This window comes from Saimiri boliviensis, chromosome 19 (genome assembly GCF_048565385.1).
Source record: "Saimiri boliviensis isolate mSaiBol1 chromosome 19, mSaiBol1.pri, whole genome shotgun sequence".
Lineage (NCBI taxonomy): Eukaryota > Metazoa > Chordata > Mammalia > Primates > Cebidae > Saimiri > Saimiri boliviensis.
In genome coordinates, this window is record NC_133467.1 from 37,228,271 (window position 1) to 37,239,629 (window position 11,359).

General features: G+C 52.8%; 1 protein-coding gene across 1 annotated transcript; it reads right to left on the reverse strand.

Moving 5' to 3' along the window:
* Positions 1–7,305: 7,305 nt before the first annotated feature.
* Positions 7,306–10,789, reverse strand: S100A9 (S100 calcium binding protein A9). Its single transcript, XM_003941998.4, has 3 exons — positions 10,691–10,789; positions 10,142–10,303; positions 7,306–7,678 (listed from the first exon to the last, which is right to left on the reverse strand). Exons 2-3 carry the CDS (start codon positions 10,277–10,279, stop codon positions 7,421–7,423), a joined length of 396 nt encoding a protein of 131 aa, XP_003942047.2. The 5' UTR covers positions 10,280–10,303; positions 10,691–10,789; the 3' UTR covers positions 7,306–7,420.
* Positions 10,790–11,359: the final 570 nt, after the last annotated feature.

Below are 11,359 nucleotides of genomic sequence, written 5' to 3' on the forward strand. Positions count from 1 at the left end.
CAAAGAGACTAGACCCTGTGACTATGGTTGGTGTCACTGAACAAGCAAATGAACACAAGCGCTGGTAGATCACAGAGCTGAGATCGGCCCTGCTGCTTCTGGAGGCCCTGTCTCACTGTCACCCTCTGTGCACGCCCAGAAGCACCTGTTCTGCAGCCACGCCAGAGCAGTCTCCAGTTTATCCACGGCGTTCAAGCTTCTTGGGTTTTGATCCTGCAGTCCTCTTGTTCTCTTTGTCTGAAACGCCTTTTCTCCCCTTCGTTCACAGACTTTTTTGTGTGTCTGCTCTGTTGCAGGCGCTAGGCTATCTGGGCCCTTCTCTGGCTCCAGAACACCTGGTTACACACTACGGCCTGACTCAACTGTCACATCCTCCAGGGAGCTCACCTGTTCATATCGTCCTCACGTGTTTCCATGGAGAGTAGAGTTCAGGTCCCTTCTGATTTGGGGCTGACCTCCCTCTTCTGCTCTCAGGCTCCTGCCGGAATGACGAGTCTGACAGAGCCATCTGGACAAAGGCATTACTGAGTGATAAAGGACACCAGTGCTATTCTTTTAGGTGTTATATGTGCCACGCTTTGCCCTCAGGAGGACATTTTGGGCAGGCTTCCGGTGCACCACAAGCCAAGCCATGCCGGTGTGTGCACCAGGCCCTTATGGCTATCAGAAGCCCCTGATGTGAGAATGACGAGGTTCCGTCATTTTGACTTGGCCAAAAAAGGAAGCCTTTCAAGTTAAGACAAAGCAAACTAAAAATCTGGAGGGCAGGAGCCCCTACTTCCTGTGTTTCTCTGATTTCTCTCATTGCCTAACATAGCACTGGGCACATGGAAGTGCAACTCTTGCCCTTTCAAAACTCAGTATGGGCATTAGTCCGAGCAGGCTTTCCTTCTCCCTCCTTCCCCCTACCCCTGCCCCGCCCTGAGCCAAGAAGACAGGCAAAAAGTGCCTCCTCTACTCTCAGGGCATCCTGTGCTTCTCATCTGCCTCTGCTTGTCTTTTGTTCACAACGTTGCATTGTACAGAAAAGATCTGTTTGGTACTTGTGCCCCCACTGGACTGAGGCCTCCGTGAGGGCAGGAAATCTAGCACATTGTTTGATCTAAAAGCAGGCTCAGCAGCCTCCGAACTGGTCCTCATGCTTCTGCTCTGGGGTTTCCCATCCCACCTTCCACACAGCCACCCGAATGATCTCCTCCAGACACATCATATCACATCACCTGCCTGATTAAACTCCTCCAAAGGCTCCCTGATGTGTTTGGGGTGAAACCTTTGTGGAGATGGCTTCCCGTCATCCACGCCTCATTTCCAGTGTTGCTTCCTTGCCCGGCTGCCTGCTCACAGAGCAGTCCGGCTAGCATGCGTCTTTTATTTTCTCTGCGGAACTCATCACCGTCTGAAATGATCTGGGCTACCTATTTCTTGACTTGCTTCTTGTCCGACTCTCCCCTAGATGCAGTTTTGTTGAGCCGGCACCTATAACAATGCTCTGCATTCAGCTGCTACTCAGTGAAGATTTGCAGACTGGATGAGTAACTGATGAGTGTCAGTTTCTCTGCATGGAGCTGTTTTCTACCGGAGGGAATGAACGCCCCGAGTAGAATTTGAGGGTGATGCTTGTGGAGGTGCTGGGAGAGGGGGAGGGCCTGGCAGCAAATTTGCCATGCCACAGCAGGCTCCTCTCTCTGGACCGCGGCAATATTTGAAGGCAGTTGTCATGGCTCCCTTGCTTACCTTTCCAGATTCAATTCCCCAAGACCTTCAGCAACTGTTTGATTGTCTCCTTTTGTGATTAGGAGTAGACTGGAAAGTGGGACATCGTCTGTTTTGAAGGAGCCATTCCTGGTTAGATGTGACCCCTAGTTCCTTCACAAAGGGATTCCCCTCCCTGAAAGCACCCAGCCACATAGAACTGCATCTTACCGCAGAGAACAGGAGGGCAGAAGGCAGCAAGGGAGAAAAAGCTCCGAGAGAAGATGCAGAAAAGGTAGAGAGAGGAAGAGGGGGGTAAAGTCAAGAGGGAAAAGCGGGGAGAGGCAGAGAAGAGGAGGGAGGAACAGACTCCAAGCCAAGGCGGGGTCTGCTGCAGGTGCAGGCTGCATGCTGGAACCCTGCCACCCCTGCTGCACACCCCGGGGCCACCCTCCTCTTCCCTCTTCACCTCAGTCTTGCCAACAAACCCCTTCCTCACTGTACAGTCTGCCCGCGGCAATTTTGGGTATGCGGGCAAGAGTGGGCGCACTCATGGAGAAGAGGAAAACCTAGATGTAGTTGTTTTGACCCGGCACCAATGGCAGCGCTCTGCGTTCAGTTGGGTCTCTGCATTCCGTGGACACTCAGGAAGGAGGCCAGCTGGCGCTCCCACGGGGGCTCCCCTTCCCTGTCTCCTGTGTCTGGGGGCGGCTCTCTGAACACAGGGAGTGGGGGTCCAATCATGCAGGACTGATTGTCGTCTTGGGAGAGAAAAAGCAACAGGCCAGAGCCCCAAGAGGCAACAGGACTTGAGTAACCAGTTGTTTCAATCCTGCTGTCACTTTGGTAATCGGAGTGTCAAAATCCAGGATGCGAGGCTTTCTAAAATATACATTTTAAGCAACTGCTGGAAGGGGGCAGCGTGTTGGGATTGGATTATGAGCTTGCTTCAGAGCAGGGCTGCATCAGGGTTGTGTAAGCTTGCCTCACTGGGCTGGTGAAAGCTGAGATCTTCCTTCCTGGAAGGGTCTTGGCAAACAGCATGAAATGATGTTATTTATCATGTTGCAGTCACGCCTTGCCTAATTAAGGTGAAGCTTGGGGGAGTTTGAGGCTCTGACTAACTTGACTGTTTCTGAGAAGCACCCTTGGGCTCTCCTAAGTGCTCACGTGTGCCATTGTGGCAGACTCCCCACAGGCCGTGTGCCTGGGGTCTCACTCCTATCCCAAATCCATCCCATAAAACACAGATAGAGAAACTTCTCTGAAATGCAAATGTGATAACATCGTTGCCCTCCCTGAAGCCTTCAGGGCTCTGCCCCCATTCTGCTGGACGGAGTGTGAGCTCCTTGGCCTGGTACCTACCCCGTTCTCTGCTGCGTCTCTCACCTGTCCCCGTCGCACCCCCAGTGCTCCTCATTTCCACTTAAACCCCAGACCTGCCCATATCGGGCCTTTGCACATGTGGCCTCCTGAAGCACCTTCACGTTTATCCTGGGATGACTGTAGGTGCCAGACTTGATGTCACACTGACACTCATCCCTCCATGGAGATGGCTCCAGGGAAGGGCATTCTTCCCACCTCAAAGTCCCAGCCAACTTTGCACCTTCCTGGCCTCTCATTTCTCACATCAGAATCACTGGAGGAGCTGTCTTGTCTCCCCGCACGCCTGAGAGCTCCTTGACAGCATAGACAAGCCTTATTTATCATGAAGGCCCCTTAGAGCATGATATCATGACTGACACACAGGAAGTCTCCAGTTAATGTCTGTTGAGTGAGTGAGGGGACACACAAGTGAATGGACAAGTGAATTCACTTCTCCCCCAAGTTCTGGAGCCACGCCACCACCGCCCAGGCCCTGGACCACAGTCAGAGCACTGTCAAGTATCTGGGCAGAGTTCAGCAACTCAGACCACTACTGATCCTTCCTCATCCCTCCCAGAAAGGCATCCAGCAGTTCAGGTTCTACTGCTAACCCCAGATTGGAGGGACACTCATTGCTGCAGCAATTGTTGACAATCTGATGACAGGTTGTCTCTGGTTCTTTAGTCACCACAATGCTGGGAAAGTCCTCAAAGGTCATGTTTCCCCAAAAGACTCATTAATCACAAGAATAGCTAATGATTCTCACTTGGATTGGGAATCTTAACCTTGACATGGACATTCTTGCTCTCTCTCTCTCTTTTCTTCTTTTTTGAGACGGAGTCTCTCTCTGTTTCCAGGCTGGAGTGCAGTGGTACAATCTTGGCTCACTGCAACCTCCAACTCCCTGGTTCAAGTGATTCTTCTGCCTCAGCCTCCTGAGTAGCTGGGATTACAGGCACGTACCACCATGCCCAGCTAATTTTTGTGTTTTTAGTAAAGACGGAGTTTCACCATGTTGACCAAGATGGTCTCCATCCCCTGACCTCACGATCCATCCACCTTCGCCTCTCAAAGTCTTGGGATTACAGGTGTGAGCCACCGCCCCCAGCCTGCTTGCTCTCTCTGTCTGAGCAAAGCAGCCCACTCCACTCTACTCAACCAAACCAGATTTTTTTTTTTTTTGGGAAATGAAATAGGCTAATGTGAAGGAAGAGGTTAAGTTACCTTGATGAGCTCTGTTCAACTATGTTTAAAGAAAATTTCACAGGGTAAAAGTAGCTTGCTGTCAGACTTTCCCCCAGGGTCTGAAACAATCACCTACATGCAGACTGAATTATTGGTGACAAGGCAAATGGAAGAACCCTCGGTACCTGAGGAGGTCTCAAATCATCCTGCTGCTCAGCTGCTCCACTCTCTGCCAGCCTCAGGTCTCCCGACAGCTGGCATTCCCCAACCCCAGTTCCTGAGGGCCACTCCCACCTCACACCCACATTCAAGCAAAGCACCCAGTTCTGCTCTAGAAGCATCCTATCTTCACTTGTTCATCCACAAATGCTCACTGAGATCTTGGTCCATGCTGGGATCTGGAATGTGGGGAAAATCAGCCATAGTCCCTGCTTTCGGGGGCTCATAGTCTTGGCAAATGAGAGGTTACAACTCAGTATTTGAAGTGCAATGGTGGAATTATCAGAGAGTTCTGTGGGCCTGGAGGAGGAAGCCCCTATATTCTTGAGAAGGGTGGATGGTGAGGAGGCAGTAGCACTGGCTCTGAGGCTTGATGGACCCTAAGACTTATAAGAAACACCAGGATGGAGCACAGTATTTCTGGTGCAAAGGTGAAGAGGCTGAAGAAAGCATGGATGTAATTCAGGTAGGGTGTTTTGAAGAAGTGGCAGAATGGACACATGGATGGGAGGACAGACGATAAGGGGTTAGATTTATTCTGTGTCCTCAAAGGAGGAAAAATAGGACTAATGCTGGGTGGGCATGAGGAAATGGATTTTGTCTCATTGTAATGAGGGACATTCCAAGTGTCACTCCCAAAGGAGGACACTCTCCTTTCCTGGAGGAATTCAGGCAAGGTTGGTTCAACCACTTGGCAGGGATGTTGGTGAGAATCACTCTAGGGTGCGGGTAGGACAGATTGGATTAAATCAATAGTTTTCATGTTTTTTTCAAGACAAGTATCTTTCTTCACATCGAATTGGTCTGATTAAACAGAGGGGTGGAGGTGCCCTCAGATTCCCTCAACTTGCTTCTCCTTACCTTCAGGTTTGAGATTCTATAATGCTAATGCAGAAGCCTTCCATCTGCAAGTTTTGATTTCCTCTTGCCTTTTTTTTTTTTTTTTTTTCCTGATACCGTCCCTTGAGAAGAGGGCATGGAACACGCGAGAAATTTTAGAACATTATACAGGCAATATTTATTGAGAACCTTCTATGTGCAGCCACTACTCTAGGTGCTGGGAATAAAGCAGACAAAAGACAGATTCCATGGACATTTCTCTCTTGAGGTTATCAGTTTAGAGGGATAGGCAGAGTCATAAACATATGTAGGCACATTGTGATAAGTAATGGTGGACAGAGGGCCTAGGGGGAGCACTTACCCCCCTACTGGAAGCATCTGATCTCAGGCCCTCCAGTCCCCAGGATGCTTCTCTCACCCCAGTACCAAGTTGTGTTCAGAAGGGGATGAAGACAGTGACTCCTCCCTGGATGTGAGCATGGGAGCAGAAGGCTGTCAGAAGATGAGTGTTCCCAGCTGTCAGTTCCTCAAGTCAGACACAGAAGGGACTGGTGAGAGCTTCTAGACTCTGATGCCTAAGCCCTCAGCCAGCGACAGTTCTTGGAAACATCCTCATACCCTTGACTGGGAGCCCTTAAAAGCCTGCACCCAGAGCAGAGCCCCGAGGGTCTTAGAGCAGGAATCTGCAACAGGCAGGTTGGGGGCACAACCATAGCCAGGCTGTGAGGGGAGGGCTGAAATCCACCCCTGGCAACTCCGTATCTTCCTGCTCTGCCCTGGGGAAGGAGCTGGGGAGGTGCGGCCTGCGGAGCAGATGTGACTCAAGCTACTTTTCTTACCGAACCATTTCAAACAACTCTGTCACTTGTGTGACTTTGGATTAGTCTCTCTCCATGTTACACCTTGGTTCTTTTCACTTATGAAAAGGGAGAGTAGATGACTGCCGGTCATTTTCCAGCTCCCGCAGACCCTAATTCTGCGAATCTTCTTTCTGCCGAGGAACAGGGGTCAGAGGACCTTGATCTGGACCCTGGTTTTTGGAAGGCCCACTCCCACTGGCTATAACCTAGGAAAGGGACTTTAGAGCCAAAGCACAGGCAGATGGCAGAGGAGTCCCTGAAGTGAATGCTTGGTCTGGGGCAGCGTGACGCAGAGCAGCAGCAGCAGCCCTGGACAGCTAGGGCCAGTCCTGGTAGTAAGATTCGCAGAGAGAAGTGGATACCTATGCTGGATCCAGCTCTCAGCTACCCCCCAGAAAGGACAGCTGGCCATCGAAGCTTCAGATCAGAGTCTTGAGATCCCCAGGCTCTCCGGACCCAAAGCAGGCACTGAGTCTTTTAGCTGCAGAGCCAGGATTGAAGCTCGTTTCTTCATCCTGTTGTCCTGTTGAGACCAGGGTGGGCACAGGGCTAAGCTCCCAGATTCCCACTTGTGTGGGCACCCGGTCAGTGAGGATGGCAGCTCTGTTAAGAGAGACACAGTTGCTCTCTTGGATCCAGGAAGAGTCTGAGGGTAAACACAGCAGAGCTGTCCTTGTTCCCACTACCTGAGTGCCAGCATTCTTCCCCCGACGTGGCACTGTCTAGGTCCATTTCGGGACTACCTTGAGAAGAACAGGATTCTATTAGGAGAGAGAGGGCTGTGTAGACTGCAATGGATGAAGATAGGGTTGGCTGGCTGGGGAGGTAACCGGCACATCAAGGGGTAGGGATATGCCCTTTTGCGTCCTACAGTGTACAGTGACAAGGGCCATTTGACCGGCTGGATGGGGTGTCTGAGATGGGGCAGGGTGCCTGGGATCTGAGCAGTGGGGCCTGAAGTCAGAGGTGAGGATATGCTCAGGGAGGTGAGTCCACTGGGCTCAGCACAGACCCACGTTTTGCTGCTTCTCATTTTGTTTTACTGAACGAGGGGGCTGAGCCACAGATAAGGACAGGACCACTGAATGCCCAGAGCCCTAGGAAGGAAGGGTTGGAGGGGACACGGAAGAAGCACGCAGAGCACTGACTTGGAGGAAGACTTTATTTGCCCTTAGCCCCTCGCCTCACAGCCAAGACAGTTTGGCATAACAGGCCCCAGGGCCCAGGTTGGGCAGTGGCAGGGTGGCCTGGCCTCCTGGTTAGTGGCCGTGGCCGTGGCCGTGGCCGTGGCCGTGGCCGTGGCCTTGGCCTGGGCAGTGGCCTTGGCCTTGTACCCCGCCGAGGCCTGGCCCATGGCTGTGGCCGGGGCCGTGGTCATCCTTGTGCATATGCTCGTGGGAGGCCCAGGTCAGTCTTCCCATGAGCACGATGAACTCCTCGAAGGTCAGCTGCTTGTCTGCGTTTGAGTCCAGGTCCTCCAGGATGTGGTTTATGTCCTGCTCATTCCTCTTCTCCTTCTGTGGGTGGGGAGAGAAGGCCGTGAGGGCTGGGTGTGGCCGGGGGTGGGGGGACCCGGAGCACAGCAAATGACCAGCTGGCAAATATACAGGGGAGCCTCGCCCTCGGGCTCAATTCAAAAATTAAGAGTGACAAGGCCGGGCGCGGTGGCTCAAGCCTGTCATCCCAGCACTTTGGGAGGCCGAGGCGGGTGGATCACGAGGTCAAGAGATCGAGACCATCCTGGTCAACGTGGTGAAACCCCGTCTCTACTAAAAAAATACTAAAAATTAGCTGGGCATGGTGGCATGTGCCTGTAATCCCAGCTACTCAGGAGGCTGAGGCAGGAGAATTGCCTGAACCCGGGAGGCGGAGGTTGCGGTGAGCCGAGATCGCGCCATTGCACTCCAGCCTGGGTAACAAGAGTGAAACTCCGTCTCAAAAAAAAAAAAAAAAAAAAAAAAAAAAAAAAAAAAAAAAAAAAGAGTGACCATGGGCTGAGTGCCCACAACGGAGCGGACGCTGAGCACACACCAAACACCCTTCAGTTTATTCCCTGCCTGGGCCTGCGACTTGGGTGCTGGTTTTCTTTTCTTTTTTTAGACGGAGTTTCACTCTTGTTGCCCAGGCTGGAGTGCGATGGCGCGATCTCGGCTCACCGCAAGCTCCGCCTCCTGGGTTCAGGCAATTCTCCTGCCTCAGCCTCCAAGTAGCTGGGATTACAGGCACGTGCCACCATGCCCAGCGAGTTTTTGTACTTTTAGTAGAGATGGGGTTTCATCATGATGACCGGGATGGTCTTGATCTCCTGACCTCGTGATCCACCCGCCTCGGCCTCCCAAAGTGCTGGGATTACAGGCGTGAGCCACCGTACCCAGCCTGGTTTTCTATTTATAGAAGAGGAAGCTGAGTTCCAGGGCCTTGCCCGGGTCATGGCATGAGTAAGCCTGGAAATGTCACCTCATTTGGTCCTCATAACAACTTTAACAGCTAGGAGTGATAGCTTCCTGGAGGAAGACTTGAAACCGGTCCTAGAGAGGGCCATTCGTTTTCCCAGCTTGACTGCTCAGGGCATGCAAATTCAGATCTGACTTAAGAGGCTGGTTCCACTCCCATCCCTCCCCTGCCCTTCCTTCCCTTCCCTCTGGAGGTTACCAATTAGTGAAACTCATTTCAAGCAACACAGTGGGGAGAATCACCTAGAAAAACTAGGTGTGGGCAGGGGAGATGGAGGGAGAGAGAGCAGAGTATGTGCTCCGTTGACCTTCAAGGCTGTGATAAAGTATAGACATCAGGGGAGGTGGAAGACCCAGGCGGGGCACAAGAGAGCACGGGCTGGTTCCAGCTCTGCCACCCTCTGGCTGGGTCACCTCACTAAGTCTCCTCCCAGGGCCTGCGGGGCAGCCAGCCAATGCGAGCACTCTCCTGCGCAGCCCTTCCACGGGGCTCTGCTTCCTTTCCCACAGCATCACTTTGCTCTGGAGGGGGAAGTCAGGCGTGGGGTGGAGCGGGCATAGGGGGTCACATGGAGGGGAGCGTGGCCATGCAGCCTCTCCACTGGGCACTCTCATGTCTACCCCACCCAGCATCCTGCCTGCCCGAGGCCCCCACCTGTGGAGAACTGTCAGAGTCCCTAATACCTCCTAATACTTAAGGTGCAATTCTCCACCTTACCAAGGTGGAGGGAGGGGCCCTGGGAGGGCTGGGGACCTACGCCAGGATGTCTGGCTCAGGGAATGGAACTGAGACTGAGACCCATGTGTCCCACCCCTTTTTAATGCAGGCCTCTGCTTCCCCACCTTCCCCAAATTTGGAAACAAGAAGCCTGTTGGAAGTGCTCAGCCTTTTTCTTAGAACTGCCTCATCGTTTTTGGAACAGGGGAAAAACCTCCCAGTTCCCTGAGTGCCCGCCACGTGCTGTTGACGTTCGCTTTCCACCGCAGACCCTCAGGACTAGAAAAGCCTTCCAAGTCTTCCGTCCCAAGTTCCCGCCTGAGGCTTAGGGTCTCCTCAGCTTTGTGCCAAGGGTCATCCTAAGGGGTTCCCCTTGCCGACATTAAGGGCTCAGCTCAAATGTCACCTTTCTCACGGACCCTAACAGGTCACCTCCCTCCCGCCCAGCCCACATTGCCCACATTGCCCACAGCACTCTATCCCATTTTCTTCCAGACACTGATTGGCATTTGGCTTTATCTGTGCTCTTTACGGGTCAACAAGCTTATTGTGTGTCCCCTCCACCGGAATAGTGGGCTCCCCATTCATCACTACACCCCTCTGCCCAGCACAGGACCCGACACAGCAGGTGTTCAACTGAGCGGTTTCTTGACCCTGTCGTCCTGTGTAATAGGACACCTGCTAAGTCTGGGGGCTGAGTTCAAGGAGCTCAGATCTTCCCCTTGATTGCTGTAGACCACACCCCCATTTTCCCTTCTCAACCCAAACTGCCGTGAGGCTGGCTCAGACCTGCCAGAGTCCAGCCCTACCTTGAGAAAGTTTGGCAGCTCTTTTTGCACCAGCTGTTTGAATTCCCTCTGGTTCAGGGTGTCTGGGTGCCCCAGCCTCACAGAGTAGTGGTGGAAGGTGTCGATGATGGTATCTATGCTGCATTCCAGCTGAGACATTTCGAAAGCCGTCTCGCACTCTGCCTGCATAATGGAGAAGCCAAGAGTTGGGGCGCTTAGGAGAAAAGGCTGTCAAGCTTCTTTGGCACTTCCTACTAAGCACTCACAGAAACGGTGGGGGAAGCGCGAAATAAAAAGAAAGCACAGACTGCAACTTAACTGGGAGATCGCTTGTTACACACACGGACAAAATGCTTTTTAGAACATCTAGAGAGTGCCAAAAAGCAAAGCATTTGAGGGCAGGAGGCCCCAGCGGAACACAACCTAAGAAAATGTGAAAGAAGCTTTAAAGTGGGCAGGGCCAACCAAGGAGGGCTTCCAGGAGGAGGATTTGGAAGGAAGTTGGGTCAGGGAAGGAAAGAAGGAATTGGCAGGCAGGCTCCTGCCTGGGGAAGCTGGCAGCTCACTTACCAAAGCCGAGGAGCCACACAGAGCGTTTGCCAGAGCTGTGCGGGCTCCGCATTTATAGCAGCTCCTGGCCGGGATGCTTGGCCCTCTGGCCCTGTCTCCGGAAGATTGCCTCACAGGTAAGCCGTGTGGCAACGCTGCCAGGAAGGGGGCTGGGGCGGAGCAGGAAGTGTTCACAGAGAGCCTTTTGCCTTTTTGTGAAATTCCCAGCCCTGGCCTGGAACTGGTTTTGGAGGAAGCTGGTTGTTTAGTTCATTTCCCTTCTATCCTAATCCCCTGTCCTCCCTGAGTGAGCCTGCTGCTTCTCTGGCACCCCTCAGCACCCCGTTCCCCTTGAGGTTGCAGTGGGCTGAGGACCTATGGAGGCCTGACCCTCTTGGCCACCCACCGTGGGCAGTCTGCCCCTTCCTTTTAGTGTCACAAGGATGACCCGAGCCCTCCCCCATGCTTGCCTGGCTCTGTGGTACTTAGGAGGGTGAGGGGTTGGTGTGGGATTCTTAGATTCATAGGGTGGGAGTTGGGATTGGAAGGGTTCTCAGAGGTGGGCAACTCTCTCGCATGGTAGACGAGAAAACTGACACCCAGAGATGGACCTGAGCAAGGTCACATAGCTGGTTGCTGACTTGGCAGGACCTGGACCCAGCTATTCTGGTTCCTGGTTAAGGGTGATTT